This window comes from Clinocottus analis, unplaced genomic scaffold, assembly GCF_023055335.1.
Source record: "Clinocottus analis isolate CAN_PGR_092001 unplaced genomic scaffold, fCliAna1.0.p SCAF_1, whole genome shotgun sequence".
NCBI classification, from domain to species: Eukaryota; Metazoa; Chordata; class Actinopteri; order Perciformes; family Cottidae; genus Clinocottus; species Clinocottus analis.
In genome coordinates this window covers 6,472,022-6,493,311 of record NW_027175820.1, presented here as the reverse complement: position 1 = coordinate 6,493,311, position 21,290 = coordinate 6,472,022, and the positions used below count along the sequence as shown (strand labels likewise).

Genomic DNA, 21,290 nt, shown 5'->3' with positions numbered 1-21,290 from the left:
TTTTAAAGTAATGTTATCAGAACAATATAACAGCACTCTGGAGCAACAGCAAGTTGACATACACACATATATAGTTTATACATATTTTTTCCTTTTTTGTTTTCTGAACAGGTACTGTTCAGTAGTAAGGGTCCCTGTGAGGGACAACCACTCCTTCTTTTGTCCTTTGTTCTTCAGTCCCCTGCTTACTTTAAAGATGTTAAAGACCAGCAATTGATTAACTTTATACAAAAACAATAAGTGCTTTTGATGTTTTTAGTTCAGTTTTTCTTACTCAGTGAGCAAAGTCCAGTCTGTGTTGTCTTGAACAAGTGCACTATTCCACCTCGTCTGGTTGAATGAGGTGGAGATGTGAAGGACAGCTGACAGGTACCAGCGGCGGCTTTGCGCAATTAATCTTCAATCCGGGACGCTGAGCCTGCAGCGCGAGCTGCCGGTGACCGCCTGTGAAGCTTTGAGAAGCGACTCACTCGCGCGGTGCTCGTTAAGGACAGAAACTACAGAACAATGTGCTTTCACGTCTGGTTCAAGTCGGCAAATAGTCCGGTAATGCTACGGAAGTGCGAGGGCCGACCTGAATTATTGCCTTCAAAGTAAAAGCTCCCCCCAAAATTTTTTTTAAAATAAAAAAATGCAGTTAACGCATGATCAAATAATTAACGCCGTTAATTGATTGAAAAGTTAACGCGCGTTATCTTGCCCAGCCCTTATTTATATATATATATATATATATATATATATATATATATATATATATATTTATATATATATATATATATGTATATATATATATATATATATATATATGTATTTAATATTAGATTAATATTATTTAGGATATATATATATTTGTATATATATATATATATATATATATATATATATATATATATATATATATATATATATAAATAATAAAATTATACAACTGATTCCGTTCAGAGATACTGGTTAAACAGTGAAAAGAAAAGACTGCATGAACCTACTGTTTGTTAGAAGCTTATCAATGAGATTGATCAAACAATGACATTTTCAAAATGTATTTATTAGAGCTGAAGTCCTCAAGCAGACACTGAGACGTCCAGTCGCTCCAGCGCTCCGGGTGTCGACCGGGCCTGAGCCGATGCTGCAGCCGAGAGAAGGAGCCTCTTTCCGGGCTGACCGTCGCTCGGCCGCTGCTCACTTCCTGCGGCGCGCGGCGGCTCCCTTCTTGCTGCTGCAAGGCGCAAAAGAGCAAAAACAGCATCAGATGTGTACAGAGATGCTTTATGAGTTGAATATTTTAGCTGGATAGATATGAAAAAGTGGATTGGTTTGCTTCATGCAAATGTTTTATTTAATTGAAAAACAATTGCCAAACAGGGCGGTTGAAAATATAATTATGAAGTGCACATTTCAGGTAAACAAGGGTTTACAAAATAAAATTATAAAGTGCACATTTCAGGTAAACAAGGGCGAGAGAGAGGTAGAGAGAGAGATTATTTTAATTACTTATTGTTTTATTATTCTTGTTATTTTTTTGATCTGTATACATTGTATATTTCTATGCTTTTCTGATGTGTTTTGATGCTTCGGCAATATTGTTGTTGCAACATTCATGCCTATACAGGAGAGAGAGAGAGAGAGAGAGAGAGAGAGAGAGAGAGAGAGAGAGACAGAGAGAGAGAGAGAGAGAGAGAGAGCGGTCAGGCTTCGTAGGTCCTGTCGTTGGACGTGATGTGTATTATATCAGCTAGATCCTCGTCCTCCACAACGTTAACAGGCTACACGCAGTAGCATCCATTTAGCTTTGGCTGCAGTAAGTTTGTTCTTCGTTGTGGTGTCCATGTGTTTCTTTCTAAAGTCGTTCATTTGTGTCTGGCTATGATGAGGGGGCGCAGAGTTAGCATCAGGTGTGTGCTTGGCCATCGAGTGGTATTTCAGACTGGATAGCTACAATGATAGCTCAGTTCACAATGACAAACGGCTCATACCACTTCGGTCTTGTCAAGGGAACCATCTGACAACTTTTTGAAAGTAAACTTTCCATTCATTAACATCTTATTCTTTCTGCCGTATCGCGCTCACCATTCATTAATTTCAAACCGTAACGTTAGTCTAGCTTCTTTGCGCAAACGGCGTGCCTATTGTTTTGCTTCCGGATGAGCTACATCCGGTTGAGCGACATCCAGCATTGAAAAATAAAAATGATTTAACGCCGTTAATAAAATTGACGCCTTTAAAATTGGTTTGCAATAACGCCGTTAATAACGCGCTAATATGACAGCACTAATTCATATATAAACTACACTTATTTGACAGCTTTAGTTAATAGTTCAGTATTAATTTTAGGTTCAAACCAACCAATATTATTAAAGCAGTAAATAATGTAGTTTAAATCGGCTCCACATTTACCAGCTGCAATATTAAACATGAAATTTGAATATATGGGTCGTTCTTTTTCATATTTTGTTAACGTTAATACTTTTGTACTTTTGTATGAGTAACAGTTTAAACGCAGGTATTTTACCAGTACTTTTTTACTCTGCATTACTGTGACTTTAAGTTAAGTAAATACTTCTTCCACTACTGATTATATTACATCATAAAGTAGACTTTTTATTAGAATATTGTTTTCACTAAAGCCTCAACTTTCCATTCGGATCTTGGAGTAATTGTTCTGTATGTAGCTTCTGTGTTTCTTGATGTGTGTGTGAGCGACTCACTGCTTCTGCAGCTCATCGATGCGGTTTCTGAGAGACACGACCTGGAAGACAAACAGACGGGTCATCGGGTCTCCCCTGCACACCTTCAGGACTCTGTGATCCTCCGATTGAAACAACTTTTTAAACATTAATTAAAATACCACTTCATGAACATAATGTGCCATATTTAAAACTCCTGTTGGAGTGTTAATGTGAGATTTACACCAAAACAAAAATAAATGGAGTATTCTTTTTTTGTCTCATCTGTAAACCAACAACTGAAGCAAACTAAAGGCCCAAAACAACTAAAGTCAAAATAAAAGATTGTTCAGCTTCCAAATGCATCGGACCAGCTGTGTCTCCGTCGGGCTGAATGAAGCTGCAGGTTCGGCCATATTGAGATGAGTCGAACATATGTGGCAATATTGGAAGGGGTTTTCTCAAGAAACAAGTGGAACAAGTCTCTACTTTACACGCATGTGACTGCTGGAGTGTGGCCCTACATGTATCCCGGGTCACTGACCTCATATCTCTGCCTCGTGAGCTTCTCGCAGTGGTCGTATTTAATGGCCTCCAGGTCGTGGAGCCACTTCCAAAGCTCATTCGCCTTTTCTCTGGAAAAAAAAGGAACAGCTTATAAAAAAATGTGCATCTTATTTTAAAACTTTGTGTTTATTGTTTTTGTTTTAAATGACTTTTGAAGTTTTGCATGTGGCGTAAAAAAAAATTATAATCCTTAGTGACGGCGTTGAAATTCGAGATTCAAGATATTGGGCACAGTTACGCCATACAATGAAAATCTTACTTTGCAAGGTCCTCTCTTCCACAGAATTACAATGACGTAAACTTAATGTAATTAAAATTTAAAAAATGTAATCCTAAAAAAAGGAGGTGAATGCTAATAGTATAAAATATAAATGAAAACAGAGAAATGTGAGCACAGTATTGCACACATACACAATGTGGCCCAACACATAATCCATTAAATACAGGAGAATCTGATCAGCAAATTGCAGAACGGTTAAATATATTGCTTTACTGTCACTTTCGCTGTGCCTTTTCTCTCCCAAAAAAATTGATTACGTCAGTTTTGTTAGATCACTGTAAGGACATTTTCATACCATGTCTCGTTGTCTCCTTCTCCCTCCAGGTTACCTCAGTTTGTCCTCGCTGAACCCGTCCACGTCCATGGGTTTGCATCTCTCTGCCATGATCTTCTTCTTCTTCTCTCGCTCTGTCTGCTTCTTGCCTCTCTTCTGTTCAACCTAGACGTAAAGAAAAAGAAGATGATCTGACCTGTTCAAACGCCACAAACAACACGTTGTGACCTAGTTTGTGGGGAGTTGAAGCAGCGGTTCAGAACCCTAACCTTCTGCAGGTGGCTGCTATAGCCCGACCCCATGCTGCTCAGCGTCAGCTTCTTCTTGGCCTCCGCCTCAGCTTTCCAATGGGCGTCGGCTTCCTCCTTCCTCTGACGCTCAGCCTGTAAAATGTATTTCATATACATCATGATCTCACTGGTTTTATACTATCAAATAAGATATGATTACATAAGATAAGATAAAATACTAGAAGACAAGATAAGATGAAATAAGGATGCAAAAATAAAATAAGATCTAATCAGATACTCTACTATAAGATAAGATACAATAAGATAAGATAAGAAGAAATAGGGATTAAAAAAAGATAAGATGCTATCCGATAAGATAAAATAAGAAAAGATAAAATACTTCAAAATAAGACACGATAAAATAAGAATACAAAAATAATACAAGATGCTATCAGATAAGATACATAAGCAAAGATTAGATAAGATGCTATGAGGATAGGATGATAAGATACTATAATATACGGGTATGATAATAATAATAATACGATAATATAATATAAGACTAAATAGTACAAGGATAAGAACAGATCAAATAAAATGCTATGAAGATACAATGATAATATGAAATAAAACCTGAGCAGTATTGCTGGGCAGTAGTCACATTTCAAGGTGTGAAAAGTGTAACTATTAAAAAGTCTTTTATAACAATAAGGTGCAGATCCAAAACACATGAATTAAATGACCACTGTTTGTGATTGTGAATCCATTTCACCAGCTCACTGCTGTCCAGAGAATCTAAAGAATGAAGGTGAAGGGGTTTGAACTCGAACCTCCCGTCTGGCCTGCCTCTCTTTATCTTTCTCGGCTCGGACCCTCTGCTGCTCGGCTCGCTCATTGCGGCGTTTCTCCTGAAATGCAAATAAATAAATGCAGAGGTGAAGATAGTAAAGAGCTCTTTTTTTGAGTTATTTCCACATATATATATATATATATATATATATATATATATATATATATATATATATATATATATATATACATATATATATATAATCTTACAATCCTGTCTTTGAGGCCGAGGAGCTCCTCCTCCTCTTTCTTCCTGCACTCGAAGTGGGCGTCGATCAGCGACTGCAGCTCCACCAGGTCTTTGTTTTGACGTTTCTTCTGGATGTCCTGCGAGAGGGGAGACAGCTGTCACTAACAAACTGGACACACAGGAGGTCGCCAATTAAAACAATGTTCATGATATGTAAGTACAAGGTGCAATTTCTCTCTACGTTCATTTTGTACCTAAGTGCAGTACTTGAGTAAATAAACAGAGTTATATTCCAGCGCTGAATGTTTCTGGATGAACATCAGTCAACAAAACCAAGTCAACTTACATCAAAATCCACTTTCTCTCCATCAGGGATCTTCGGAGCGGACGGTCTGTCAAAGGAAAAGAACGTTCAAATTCTGAACAGCATTTAAAAAGAGACATTGTGTCGGCCTTAGTAGCATCTAGTGGCTTCACATTGCAACCAAGTTAATACCTGTCGGCTCACTCCTCCCGTCTCAAGATCATAGTCACTCGAAATGACCATAATTTACATTTATACATAAAATCATGCAGTATTGAAGAAGACTTGAAACTAGAAATTGAGACATATAAGTGTTTACAATGTTTACCGAGTGAATAAATCAAGAGAGATGTAGAGTCATTTATATAGACTTCTATACAACCAGCGGAGTCACCCCTGGTGGTCAGGGGAGAGAGTGCAGCTTTAACACATCAAGCATAGACTTCTATACAACCAGAGGAGTCACCCCTGGTGGCCAGGGGAGAGAGTGCAGCTTAAACACATGAAGCATAGACTTCTATACAACCAGAGGAGTCACCCCCTTGTGGTCATTAGAGAGCTTCAAAGGTGGCAGCAATGTGAAATCACAAGGGAAGGAAGTAAATGTACTCACTTGAACTTTGGCTTCTCCTCTTGTTTTTTTAAAGCATTGAAACAGGAACAGAAAAAAAAAAAGAAAACGCATTAGAAAACAAGAAAATGAACAAAGTCCAAAAGGCTGCTGGTTAATCAGGGGGACGTCCATGTTGTTTTACAACTCCAGTAGATCTACGTCTCTGTTGTGTTTGTCTTTTAAGTGTTGTGAGTAAACAGTGTTACCTGGTTTATTCTATCTATTGTGTGTTAATTTGTTGTGCATTAGTGTGTGAATCAAACCAAAGGAATCCAATGAGTGCTGTGTGTAATAAATCACCACATAAACTATTTAATCTTCTTCATCGCACACTTTTCACAAGGAGTTTGACAGTAAATTACTGTTAATTTATGGTAAATAAATAAAACACAAACTTCAACAGTGAGCAAAGTTTGTGATTATATATCTATATCTATATAGATACATATATATATATATATATATATATATATATATATATATATATATATATATACATATATATATATATATATATATATATATATATATATATATATATATATATATATATATATATATATATACATACATATATATTTATGGGACCCTCACACTGAAAAAAAAAACACAAAAAAACAGCAGATAACACGGGGAAGAAAAAATGCAGGCAGAGCAACAGCGACTCAGCAGGAAATACAAACTACCATCTTGATCTCCCTCGTCCACTGGCAGGACGCAATCATGCAAAGAAGAGAAGAAGCAGAGATGAGCAGTGGGGCACCCATAAAACACATGACTCAGCATTTCTGCATCCCTGCACATGTTCCCCCGCGTCCCTCTTTCCACGGAAGACCAGCAAGACAAAACGTGACATTGTTTATGTGTGGAAAAGATGCGAAAGGGACAACTTCAACATACCTTCCTCTTCATAGCCGTCTGCATGCAGCAAGCGTCCAAAGCAAGAGCAGAACAGAAACCATTAATGGTGGGAGCGGGGCAGCCGGCTCCAGAGTGCACAGCTTAGGAAGCACATTTATTTAAATTCATCTTCTAATCATAATAATATAAGTAAACAGGCAGCGGCAGAGTCCCACTCCACATTGTGCAATCATTCTGCATTAACACAGTGGGCAGATTGTGCTTCCACAACATCCCTAAGGTTTTATTCTGCGCTCTGACTCCATAAAAATAACGTTTATGTCGCAGCCTAGAATGTTTCGATACTGTACGGACAGATTGTGTGAGAACGAGCATGAAGAGGATTTCTTACCAAACACTCCAGTGGTTTAGGAAAATCTGTCCCGGACAACATTTTGTTCCAAAACAAACTCAATTGCACTCTCAACAAAGTTATTTTCTCCAAGATTAAGTCTGCAGTTTTTAACAATTTCTTGTGTTGCTTCTGGCGCCCCCTGGGGACAAAAGAGCTGGTGTCTCTGAGCACCAGGGTCCCTTTACAAACCCTGTCATTTTACAGTCTGCCACTCTGACTCCTGGTTCTGGTTCTCCCAGAAGAAGAAGAAGAAAAAGGAGGAGGCTGCAGGTGAAGCTGGATCTGGGTCTGTCCACAGTGGACTGGTCTCTGCTGGAGGCTCTTTTGGAGTTTGAGCTGAAGGAGGTTCTGGTGAATGTGCATGATGTCTTATGGTTTCACCAGAATCCAATCCGGTGGCTCTGATGAGGATCTTTAAGAAGAACTCTCTAGAACAAGATCATCTTCTCTCTGATGGTCTAGTTACTGATGGGGGTCTACAGAGGACCAGGACTACACTGAGGTCTACAAAGGACCAGGACTACACTGAGGTCTACAAAGGACCAGGACTACACTGAGGTCTAAAGAACCAGGTCTGTGTACTTTTTGTTCGTTTGATTTATCGTTCTTTCGAAAATACAGAAAAAACACTTTTTCTTCGTTTTCCGTTTCAAACCAAAAACGGGAAAATGGAAAACCACTTCCATTTTCCGTTTTCGGCGTCTGAAACCAAAAAAGAAAAAAGAGAGATGATTATTTTCATGTCAAAACAAAAGCCAGTGATAGATATTATTATTTACAGTCTTTTAATTCTTATTTACAGTCGTATATGATGCAAACACATCGCAGAGTAATGTTAGAAGAACATTAATTAATAAATATAAATAAATAAACCTGGTTAAGTTAGCAACAGTAGAGACTACAGGCAGTTTAGTATGCATGTACACAGCAAGAATCAACTGTTCAATTAATCGCTGCATTGTTTAATGCAACACAGTTCGACAGGAAAGTGGCCTTTATTCGGGGGTTTATGTGAGTCAGCAAGTGGCAGAGCTCTCATAAACTCTATTACTATTAATCACTATGCCAACATTTCCAAAGAAGTGAAATGCCAGTCAAAGTGTCTCCTTTGATTCTCTGCACCTGCTCACCTCCACACCTTCCCCACAGGCACGTTTGCCGCTGTTTTTAAATTATTATTATTATTTTTTTACCATTACCGTAATGGACATTCTTAGCGTTCAGAATCAGTTGGATTTGCATCGATGGCGTAAGTATATGAGGAGTTACGTCACATTAGCTTTGCATCCAGTTTGCATTTTACTTTCTGTCGCCAGCGACAAGCCCCGTACTAAAAAGGTTAAATTGGCTGATTCTTGACAAACTGACCACAGATTTGCTGCTTAAACAACTAACTTCTCGCCTGGAAACATCCTAATATGACATTGTGTGACTCAACAACAGTAGTATTCAGAGAATGTCAACTTTCAGTTGAGAGTTTTCTCATCAAGTGCAGAGAAGATCGCAACTAAAAAGTAAATACATGAAATATTGCCACCTGCTGGTAGAAAGGCAGACCCTTTATTCTGGTCTCCTCATACAGTCTCTGCTCTGTGTTCACTCAAGAAACGGTACAATACGATGGAAAAATAAATATGATCAACTCTACACACACAAATTACTTGATTAAACTATATTACGAACTGTGTTCATTAAACAATGCAGCGATTAATTGAACAGTTGATTCTTGCTGTGTACATATATACATGCATATTAAACTGCCTGTAGTCTCTACTCTTGCTAACTTAACCAGGTTTATTTATTTATATTTAATAATTAATTTTCTTCTAACATTACCCTGCGATGTGTTTGCATCATATAAGACTGTAAATGAGAATTAGAAGACCGTAAATAATAATATATATTACTGGCTTTTATTTTGACATGAAAATAATCGTCTCTCTTTTCCCGTTTTTGGCTTGAAACAGAAAACGAAGAAACAATGTTTTTTCCTTAGTTCCGTATTTTCAAATGAACGATAAAACAAACGAAGAAAATGTACACAGACCGATCATCATTTGCTTGATTTAGATTAATCAATGGGAATAAAACTATGATTCTCTAAACGCATGCTGCTGAAGCAGCAAACTCAAGGCATTAGTTCAGCAAGCAGGCGATGAAGCGGGACGTCTGCAGTGACTCTGTCTGAGGGAACCCGTCTGCACAGATCATAAAGAAACCGAAACAAACAACACAAAAACATTTCCATGGAAGACGTGAATAGTGAGAATCCATGTCAGTCCCACTCTTCTACTCATGGAAAGAAAGATGAAGAAGAAGCTTTTACATAACTGATATTTCCCATAATCCTTTCTAAGTTAGCCAAAATGAGACACAAACATCGGAAGAAGTTCCTGAAAAGCAGCTAATTTTCTTCTTCTCCCTTTCAGCATTCAGTTCACATGTTTAAAACACACATCCGACACTGAGCCGCAATGCTAGAAACAGGACAACATGTTTTTGTTTGTTGTGTGCAACACTAACACTGATAGTGATGATGCAATAAGTGTGGACATCTCACAAAGCAAAGCCCAAACGTTTGCTGCGGAGTGCACGCTCCAAGGAGCCCGAAGACACCGAGAGGCACTTCAGGGCTTCTTCGTTAGAACAACACACACCGGCCTCGTCATGCCGCGCCGACCCGCCAAGCTTTTTGGTTTTCACATAAGTGGAATGTGACAGCGCCCCACCACGACGCTGTGGTGAGGTTTATGGCTCTGATCTGTGTTGGCTGTTATACATCCCAAAACTAACAGCTACATTTAGTGTTTTGCTTTCTAAATGTTTAGAATCACTTTCTTCTATTCTAAAAAAATAAAAAGTGCAATCTTGTTTTACGTCAAATTCATTGACACTCATTACATTTACAGCGGCCCATCGTTTATCGCGGGGGATACGTTCCAAAATTAACCTGCAATAGACGAAATCCACGAAGTAATCAGCTTTACTTTTTTACAATTATTACACGTGTTTTAAGGCCGTAAAACCCCTGACCACACACTTTTATACACTTTCCTTAGACAGGCAATAACATTTTCTCACATTTCTCTATTATTTAAACACTCTCAAAGTTCTGACTTTTTAGCCTAACGTATTCTGTACCGAACATATTCTGTACTGTACAGAAATCACTGCACGGAAAAGATTGATTGACAAGTGTGTACAGTACAGTCCCTTAGCCAATCAGGACGCCGAACACAATGCGCGTTCATACTGTAGCTGTTAAAAAAAAAAAAAATCAAAAAAATCTGTAAAACATCGAGTTCGCGAAAGGTGAACCATAGCAAGGGACGACTGTATTATAATCTGATCAATTGTTACAATGGTAAATTCCGCCTCATGACAAGAAACTTGACAAAATGTGCTTAGAATTGTCAGACAATGCAGAAGTTGGACGCAATCTGTTTCAGTTTGTGAAACTCCTTCCTGGGAAGTTGGGTTGCTCGTGATTACTCAACAATCCAGTGTTTACGTGTTTTGCAACTGCTGTTGTTTCACAAAGTGACGACATGATGACCGGACAACTATTTAAAAATCTTTTTGAGCTCTGTGACTATAAAAGAGGGCTCAAAACATTTATTTTGGAGACAAAAAAAAAAATTCACTGACTGAATGAAATGAGCCCAGAGTTGTTTTGAATTTTTTTTTTTTTATCAACGCTGCAATTGAAATTAAAAAGAATCTAGAGTGTGAAAAGCTCATTTTGGATAAAAAAAATATCTACAGAAATAACACAGGAGGCCCTAAAAGGTAAAACATGAGCCCTAAACGTGTAACGGTCAAGTATGTTGTGCAGCATGACGATGCTGGAAGGACCCTGTCCTGTAGGAGAACGGTGGGCGGTCCGCTCGAGCCACGTACCTTCCTCCTCTTGGAACGCCTCCTCTGGCTCTGGCTCTGCTTCAGGCTCTACCTCTGGCTCTGCCTCCACCTGGGCCTCCGCCTCAGGGGCTACTTCTACTTCTACTACCTCCTCCTGGGCTACGGGCCACGCAGCATGCACCAAAACCGCCGGGGAGGGTGAGGGTGCCGGAGGAGAAGGCCGTTAATGAAGACCACAGACATGACATAAAGTGAGAGATTACTTTAGTTACGAGATAAAGGGAGAGATGATGGATGGGTGAGTGACAGACAGAGCTGCTGGAGAGAGAAAGAAACACATGATGATGAGAGGGAGTCAGTTGACCTTTCACACAGAAGCCATATTAAACTGTTGAGGTGGGAAACTTCCTGAAGAGCAACTGATGTTGTGGACAAATCTGCTTCTAGAATATGGAAGCGAAGACATGACATGGGCGATAATTTGTTCTTGTTTAGTTGCAATCATTGAATTAAAAACACTCACAATTGTGTTCTTTCACTGCTGGTTTTCCTGCAACATCGCTCCCATTATTTAACTTGTGGTTGTCTTTTTTTCAAGAGAGAATGCTGCTTTAACACATAAACCATAGACTTCTAACAACCAGATTATTATGAAAACAAACAGGAATCTGAGGTTTCACCAAATCCATCAAAGCAATCTGTATAGTAAACACTTAAAATAAGAATAAGAACCTCTAAACAAAAGAAACACTATTGACCACCAGAGGCGACTCATCTGGTTGTATAGAAGTTTATGCTTCATGTGTTAAAGCTGCATTCTCTCTACTGACCATAAGAGGGCGACTCCTCTGGTTGTATTAAAGTCTATGCTTCATATATTAAAGCTGCATTCTTTTTACTGACCACTAAAGGGCGCCTTCTCTGGTTGTATAGAAGTATATGTGTTTGTGTTAAAGCTGCATTGTTTTTACGAACCACCAGCGGGCGACTCCTCTGGTTGTATTGAAGTCTATGCTTCATATATTAAAGCTGTATTCTCTCTAATGACCACGAGGGGGCGAGTTCTCTGGTTGTATAGAAGTATATGCTTCATGTGGTAAAGCTGCATTCTCTCTCCTGACCATCAGAGGCGACTCCTCCGGTTGTATAGAAATCTACGACCTCTCTTGATTTATTCCCTCAGTAAACATTGTAAACATGAGCGTATGGTCTAAAACTCTAATTTCAATATAAAGGCCAAAAAACTAAATGGCAACTCACCAAAAACAAAGAAGACGATGGTCAGAAGCCACGATAACCAAATATAAAAATGTTCAATGCTTCAAAACTGGAGCCCACAAATCAATGGGTGACATAAAGACAACTACGACAATGTTTAATGCAGAATCTATGTTTAATACAGATAAGAGATCTCTTTGTGACATTCAACTTTCTTTTTTGACTTATGTTGTTTAAATCTGCTACAAATAAGTTTAAGATTTGAGGCTACACAATAAAAGAAAACATAATTTCCTTGATTTGGCTTCTTTCATTGTTCGTCCTTATTTAGCTTATTTTGCAGGTTTATTAAGTTATCAGGCTAATTTAATACGATTCAAGGGTTTCAAGAATGTTAAATAATGTACCTTTTGTACGATAACCTAAAAAGAAAACATTTGAATTTGTTAAACTTAACATTTATACGTTCAATCATCACCCAGTCTCGCCTTGTTTCCACACTAGTTTCCGCCATTGTGATCAATGTGAAGTTTCATGGTAGTTTTTCACCTCCACCGTTAGAAATATGTCCGTTGTGTGAATGAGGTCAATGACGTGACATCAACGGACAACAGTGTAAAAACATGTCACATGCCAAGAAAAAGAAAACGTAGTGAGCGTCTGGAAGCTCTCTCACATTTTAGTTTTCTTCAATCATGTGATGCAAAACATCACTCAGTTATAAAGAAAAAAAGTCACCCTTAACTCGGACGTGTTTGATCGACAGCTGTGTTAGTCAGCCAGAAAATAAATAAGGTAAATGTTGAACGAGGGATAAAACAATAAATAAAGCTATATTTAATGCCACTGAAGGTAAAATAAAGTAACAAAACAGATTGTGGTGTGTTTAACTTTCATCACCTTTTTAAATAAAATAAATCACATTTAGAACAAACTCCTTCTACGACTGAAATAACATCTGTGCAGATGTTAGTGCTTCCTGTATGAGGAGGCGTCACCGTCAAAACACTTCAAATTAAGGGTGAAATCAGGCAGCTGACAAATTAGTGCAGCAAAGAAGATCTGAAATATGGAATCGATTCAGTCGGCTTTACCTTCCTCCTCTTCCGTTTTTGGAAAAACGAGGCGTCAGGTGGAACAGAAACAAATACAACATGGCATCATTTTCACAAATACATCTAAATAATCAATAAACTGACCGTGATCTAAATCACAGTTAAATTATTAAAAATTGTAATTCAATTGTATGAAAACAATAATATGTTACATTTCCAAATAAATACAAAACACATGGTAAACTAAATTATTAATGTATATTAGCTGCACATTTTAGGCCATTATAACATATTCTGAGGAATCACAGTCTCTAAAATTATAATGATAAAATATAAGTGTATGTGGATACAAAGTCAGGAAAAAAATATATATCTATTTTTAAAGCATTTGCATTGCTAATTTTAAATTAAGCACCAAAGCTTGCATATTTTGTTTTTATATATAAATCAAATCCAGTGGTTGTCACTTACCCTCAAGCTGATCCCTGAAATATGAAAGACATTTACAAATCAATCAAACATGAAAAACAGCTGACTTTGTTTGTTCTACTTTAATAAAAGTGAAAATAATGAAAGTGACGACAGTGTGTGTTGTTATTGAAACTTACAGTTCCTCAGTGTCGGACATGTTGAAAGCAGACTTCACACCTGAGGGAGAAAACAACGAGCCTCTTAGATAACAGCCGAGAGACCGTGCTGAGAGGAAGAAAGATTCAGAGTTGATCCCCAATAGAACATCTGCTGCATAAATAAAATTGTGATTTCACTTAAGTAAGATCTTTTCGGTTCACCCACTGCCCCACAGTCAAGCTGCAAAAACACCAAACTCTTAAACAAATATTATTAAACTTTCTATTAAAATTGCTTTCTTGCAAAGAGTTAGCCGAGAAGATCGACACCACACATGTTTGTACAAGGAATGTGAAGCTGGAACCAGGAGACAAATAGCTTAGCTTAGCTTAGAAACAGGGGAAAACATCTAACCTGGTTCAACAAATTGTTCCTACTAGCACGGCGCTCACTGATCAACATGTTATATCTCGTTAGATTATTCCATGCAAAACCCGTAGTGTAAAATCAAGAACTTCTGTGTTTCCCATGTAATTAAAGGCGTGTACGTGCAATAAAACATTTGTGAGTGAAAAGACAATACTTAATTAACACATCTGCGCAACACGCGCATAGAAGCGCAAACAAAAGTGACCAAAAAATATGCAACAAAAAATCATCATAATTATAAGAATCATAATGCCGATATTTTTTTTAGAATAGGATTCACGTGGGGCAACGATGATGATCTCAGTACTTGTTCCACGGAAAGTTCAAAGGTCAGAAAGCTGCAGCGAAATGAAAGCGTCGCCACTGAAGCCTTTTCACACTCGCCCCAAAACACCTTGTTCAGAGCTGTTGACTGAAGTTTTTTTTTGTTTTTGAGAAACCAGTCCATTTCCATCATCATCACCACTTTTAGCTGAAAGAATATTACATTAAATTTAATTTAGCTAACGCTTATCCAAAGCGACTTACAATAAGTGCATTCAACCGTCAGAACAAACTCAGAACAACAAGAATAAGGAAAGTACAATTTCTTCAATAGAGTCAAATTACAAAGTGCTATCAGTAAGAGACATTTAAGTGCTACCAAATTGCTCTACTGCGTTACCTTCCTTATTCAAGATGTAGTCAAAAAAGATGTGTTTTAGTTTGCGACAGAAGATGTAGACACTTTCTGCTGTCCTGCTGTTAATGGGAAGCTCATTCCACCATCGAGGAGCCAAAACAGCAAACAGTCGTGACTTTGTTGATATTCAAAGCTTCTCTCTCATTGGTTTGGTTTAGTTATTTTGACTTTCTATCTCACGTTGTCCGGTCCAGCAACCCCCTGTCTTTTTGGACTTCTAAAGACTTGTCTGTTTTTAATCTTATTCGTGATACTTTATTCCCCCGAAAACATCATTCACAATGCAAGTCGGTTGTCTGGGAATATAACTGTGAGGTTCCAACTGTTTTGTGTAAATGTATTTACAGTCGGCCAAAAGTGGCTTCATTTGTGTTGAACGATGACCTCGTTCCCAAATTAAAGACCAGCTCTTCAGTTCACAGAGAAATGCCAAACTCCAGTCCTATATTGGGGAAATACCACTCTAATCCCTCCAAAGTCTCGCTGACTGAAGGAAGCATCATTTCCAAGTCCAAAAGGAGGACGAGGAGCAGCTCTGCTGGAGACAATGCGGTTGGCTTTCTGCTCGCTGTATATTCAATACATCACATTTGAGTTATATATTGTATATTTATATAAAGTGTCTTTGGATGACTCCTTCACACTTAGCGGTGAGCACAGCTGCAGGGGACTCAGAGGATTATCTCTGGATCATATTTCTACCCATCAGCTGAGGAACGATGACCAAATAGCTGCTTTAATCCCTCGGCTCGGTCTGGTGGGAGGATCCTCGGCGCTCGAGCAGCCAATCAGCAGCTGCATCTCCACAAAACCGTCTCTTTGATCAACTCCGAGCCGACACCTCTGTGTGTCCGGCGTCCGCTGAGTGCATACCGACGTTTCAGCACGTCAGTATATTTAGTAGTTGATCGCTTCACTTCTTCAGCGTGAGAATGACGAACGCTGAAGAGTCTCCTCTGAAACTAAAACTCTGAAGTGTTGAGGATTTACAGTGAAATGCCAAGATGCATTTATAGACTGATGGTTGTGTGTTCTGCGTCTGACAGCAAACTTGTCATCACTATTCCAAAACTTTAGAGGTGTTGGCTTTGTTTTCAAGTCCACCGTGATGGCCATGATAGTGGTGAGGGAAGGAACGGGGGCGCTTGGCAAGAAGTTGCAGGAGGCAAATCTTTCAGTTTCTGTTATATACACATGTATGAAAGATTTTTTAAAAATTAGATGGTAGTCATTCTGAAAGAGACATAGGATTCAAACTCTAAATCTGAGAATGAAGCTGCCTTTTACGTGTTCACATTCACTCAAAAAGATTTGCTGATTTTCAATCAAAAACAATGTTACAAATAAAACGTTTCACACACTCAAAGAATTCTACATTACTTTGAGGCATAAGAGCATAAAAAAACATTTCTGATAATGTTCACATTGGACAATCATCCGGTAACAGTTTACATCCAAGACCAAAATATTTAAATGGAAGATGTTAGTGCAACTGGACTTAAAGAAAAAATAATGACACCAAATATATTGATGAAAAACTTGTGAAAAGGTGAAAGCCATTTACAGCCTTGATTGACAGCTTCACAGCTGACCACCTCAACCTCACACAGAGTGGAGGTGCAAACTGTTGTCGTGTCACACAACATTTGGCGGTAAATTACACGCCGCTGATCACTTAAAATAGTTTCACTCCTGTTTTTTTCTTGAAAAGTACATAAACATGTGATTCTATTACACAAAGTGTCACTTTTATGAACCTGTTAAATCAGTCTGCGGTCAGGGAAACTGGACTCTCTCCCTGGAGGCCGACTGTTTACTCTCCCGAACATAAACGACATGCGTGTGATGTGCAGCGGAGCGTGTTTTCGCTTCCCGGGGTCACGGCCCAACAGACAAAGATGAGGATCTGAGGTTTTCTCTCTTAACACCTGAGGCTCTTTTCTCAACAAACGCAACCAAAACGCAAGAAAAACAACCAGCTAATTTTGGGAGAAAACACAAAGTGAGAAAGTGTTTGGTTCAGAAGCGGCAGGTCAGCTGGTCGTCTTACCTGTGGGAGGAAGAGCAGCTCCTCGGGCGATGGAGATGAAGGTCTGTAAGACGCCACAGGGCTCCACTCAGAGAATAAGTCCTTGTGTTATAGTGATACTTGAGCTCATCAGGCCCTTATTGGTTGTGGGATGAGAGTGTGTGTTGTATGTTAATGTGTGGAAGAGATGGGGGTTGGGGGAGGGAGTGATTGGAAGGCAGGCATGACCCTGGAGAAGGAGATGGGTAAAATACTGCGGATGGAAGAGGAGGGCTCAGGTTTTGGAAAGAAGCAGCTGAGAAGCTTCTGTTGCTAAATTTACGGTGATAGAAGGCTGAGTGTGTGTGTGGAGGGTTACACATCAGCTTGGCATCCAGACAATGGAGGGGAAAGTGTGTGTGTGTGTGTGTGTGTGTGTGTGTTTGTGTGTGTGCCAGACACTTCATCAACCAGTCAGTCAACCAGTCGGTGCACGATAACAGAATAATTGTATAATAATAATAGAACTGGAGCCGTAAACTCACCATCAAGCAGTCAATTTTAATGGGATTTCTGGAACAATGGAAACACGATTAAGGGGTAAACACAATATACCAGTGGCGTCCCTAGGCTAAAACATTCGGGGCTAAATCCCCGAATGTTTTTTAATTAGCCCCGAATATTAATTTTCAATCTATTTATTTTTTTAAAGATCACATCCTCAAATTACGGTTATCTCATGTGGATGCTTCCACAGTGTTTTTGGACAGGTTTGAGTAACAATCATAAATATTTATCTTTTTAAAAGCCACTACTTTGGCTTTGGCACTAACACCTTCAGGTCGCACGAGACGTCATTCGCCCAAAACAGCGGCGTCAGGCAGCAGGCGCACTTGACAACAGCCAGCTGCAGTCTTTGGGTAGTAGCACAACAAGATGTCACAAAAAAAGATTTCGATCTTTTCCTCCCAAAGGTGGTCAGGAATTAAAGAGGTAATTGTCATGGGTTGAGTTTTTGTTCCTGTTTTGTTTTGTAGTCTTGTGACCCCTACATCTCTGTACTTCCTGTACTGGTGATTGTCTGGGATTGTCTGTCTACCTGGTTCCTGATTGTGGATTCCTTACAACTGTGTCTACCCATAGTGGTTTCGTTGTTCTGTCCGTTTTGTAGTCGTCCTTGATTCTGGTTTTTGGTGCCCTTTTGGTTTTTGTGCTCTTTCCGGTCCTTGTTTTTGTTATATTAAAGATTTCTGGAACGGTACTTCGGCGTTTGGGTCCTGTTTTGCACACATCCCGTAACAGTAATGAGAAAACTCTTTTCAAAATGTATAATTTTGAAAAGAGTGTTGCAGCTGGAACTACTAGAGGGATATAGCTGCTAGTTACATGGGAAAAAAAACTTTCTGTTGAGATTAGCATCTGTTTGTAAACGCAATTGTAGTGTGTGAGAATTGTGTACCTCCAAATAATTAAGCTTTCTCACTGTTCTCTCTCTCTTTTGACTGTCACGTGGTTTATGCAGTTCACATTTATATGTTGTCATCTTCCTAAAGTAATAGCCCAAGTTATTTTTTCTGTTTTTTTTGAGGACCCAAGTCCCACTTGTTATTCTACAGGCGTAGAATCTTATGATCTGGCCCACTGAGGATGGAGGTGATGGAGGTAATAATATGAACCCAGATGTGAGGGTTTGATGTTCCGACCTTTATGGGACTTCCATAACAAGTATAAAGCAGAACTATTGGTTATATGGTGGATGGCAGAAACAGTTTTTACGGAGAAAATCTCCATAAATAAGCCGCGTCCCTTTCCGCCACGAAAAAAGCGAATAACGCGAATTAACCACATAAAGTCAAGCGAGGAAACTCAGGCAAAAAAGCAGCCTTAGGCAACAAAATAATATTTGTCAAAGAAAATCGCATAGGCCATTATTTTACGAAGGTGACGTTGTGTAAAAGCTGCGTATAATTTAAAAAAAAAATCTAAATATGCAGTATGTCTTCAGATGTGGAATACAAATGTTCCTAATATTATTTGTCTCACAAAGTCAACTGTATCAATCATCATGAACTTCAGCAATATTGTATTTTAAGAATGTTTGTGTTTGTATTGCTGTCTGTAAATAAACAGTAACTTGCTGCTATCTACGAGAAAGATGAGAAGATCTTTGACTGTTTGGGCTTATTTTCTGTCCCCAGTGTAGCATCAAAGTACACTGTCTAGCCAAATACCTGGTTAAATCCTGCAGGAAACAGGAACAAAGTTGTCATTCGTCCAAAGATATCGATGCGCTTTCACACACAGAAATGAGAGGATGAAGCACTACGTTGATGGAGCACTACGTTGTTAAATCAATATGTGATCAAAGCGTGTGGTCGATAGTCGTCTCGACTTGCATCTAAAAGACATTTACATGCTTCACAGCCCCACAGAGCAAGCAATAGTATTCAAGTTCCGAGTAAGAACGTGCAGACGAGCTTAACCCTCTGGGGTATCGATTTTTCATCATTTCTTAAATTCCCTTATTAAAGTCACTTGCATATGATACATACTCATGTGTTGTATATATAAAATTACACAACAAACTCACACAATGGTGCCTCATTATATAGAAATATAATGAGGCATCATTGTCTTAATAAGAAAGTGGCTCTAAAACTGAGAAATTGTTTAACCAAAGGTCTTAGGTTCACAAAAGCAGTGGAATATATGAATAAAATGGTAGATACATGTGTCTAAAACCACTTTTTTTTTATATGGTGGAGATGGATGTGCTGGAGTGGCTGGTGCTGTAGCTGGCGATGGCAATCTGTTGACTGGCAGAGACGGACTGGGAGGCTGCATGTTGTCCTCTGTACCCTGTCAGCTGTGAATCCTCTCTGTAAAATATATTACTACTAATCAGTACAAGTTCATTGAAAGAAATTTACGATTTACACACAGACACGTAACGGAGATCCAACACGGACTATGCTCAAGCCATTTGATACATGTGCTAACGTTGCTAAGCTAACATGAACAAACTAACGATAGTTACTGTTTTACAAACACGTAATGGAGATCAAACACTACTAGTCGCACTAAGTTCACTGAAAGAAAGTTAACGGTGATAGTGACATTATTTGATTACGCACTGTTCAGTCTTACTGACACTTAAGACGACATCCAAAATTGCATGAGCTTCATGTGCTGACGTTTCTGGCTACCGACATGCTGTAGCCAGCTATCTCTCCCGTTTGCTACCGCTAGTTCTCTGTTATCTCACTGCTAGCTATAGCTACCGTTATTAACGTAAATATGCTATTGCACAGTTCAGTAAATACACTTACCCATCTTCAAATGGATCCTTTTTATTGGCTTTGTCCTCTTCAATGCAGGAATTGAATCCTTTAGGCTCTAAAGCTTAGCTGTCCTCTTCAAAATTGCTTCGCTCAGGGTAAACTCTTTGCTCAGCATCTTCTCTTTGGCTCACATTAAGCTTTGCACAACAGTCTTCATCTATGAATCATAAAAAAAATAGTCTGTGAACTTTTTCTACCATTTTTACATCAATTTGTATTATGTTGAACAGGTAAACCAGACATTTACAAGATATGTGCGTTTAATAAATCATAACTTTGTTAAACTTTTACTCTAAATGGACCATACATTACTAAATGAACATCATGCTGTATTGAAGAAGACTTGGAATTAGAGATTGAGACATACACTCATGTTTACAATGTTTACTGAGGGAATAAATCAAGAGAGAAGTAGTCATTTATATAGACTTCTATACAACCAGAGGAGTCACCCTCTGGTGGTCAGGAGAGAGAATGCAGCTTTAACACATGAAGCAGAGACGTCTATACAACCAGAGGAGTCGGACTTGCTCACTTTTAAATCACTTTAAAGCACTTCAGCATCGAATGGGGGGCAATGAGTCAATGCTGAGTCTGATCTCCAGGGATTTTTTAGAGGCCAGCAAAAGACTTATTGATATTCATCACTGAAATACAAATGACAGAAAACACAAAACTATGCCAGTAAGTTACATATCGTCAAGACACTGCCCATATGCTGCTGCACCTAGTAGAGGGCCCCGAAGTTAAGGGTGCACATGTCGTGCCTAAAGGCGAATTGCACCTACTTCATCCTCACAGGAAGTAAAGTTTTATTAGGTAAAGTGACAGTCAATTTACAGAACAGAGAAATAACAGTTTTTGAATGTCTCAATAAGCCACCAAGTGTGTTTGAGGTAGT

At 38.8% G+C, this 21,290-nt stretch overlaps 1 protein-coding gene and 1 long non-coding RNA gene across 2 annotated transcripts; both read right to left on the bottom strand.

The window, feature by feature from the left end:
• Nucleotides 1-1,024: 1,024 nt before the first annotated feature.
• Nucleotides 1,025-6,851, bottom strand: LOC137786425 (troponin T, fast skeletal muscle isoforms-like). The gene is made up of 10 exons (XM_068578316.1): nt 6,657-6,851; nt 5,971-5,989; nt 5,400-5,445; nt 5,074-5,190; nt 4,845-4,922; nt 4,054-4,167; nt 3,840-3,949; nt 3,208-3,298; nt 2,706-2,746; nt 1,025-1,216 (listed from the first exon to the last, which is right to left on the bottom strand). Exons 1-10 carry the CDS (start codon nt 6,772-6,774, stop codon nt 1,180-1,182), a joined length of 771 nt encoding a protein of 256 aa, XP_068434417.1. The 5' UTR covers nt 6,775-6,851; the 3' UTR covers nt 1,025-1,179.
• A 6,979-nt stretch (nt 6,852-13,830) lies between these two features.
• Nucleotides 13,831-17,179, bottom strand: LOC137786431 (uncharacterized). Its single transcript, XR_011077580.1, has 3 exons — nt 17,091-17,179; nt 13,968-14,007; nt 13,831-13,844 (listed from the first exon to the last, which is right to left on the bottom strand). It is a non-coding gene; the product is annotated as an uncharacterized lncRNA (long non-coding RNA).
• Nucleotides 17,180-21,290: the final 4,111 nt, after the last annotated feature.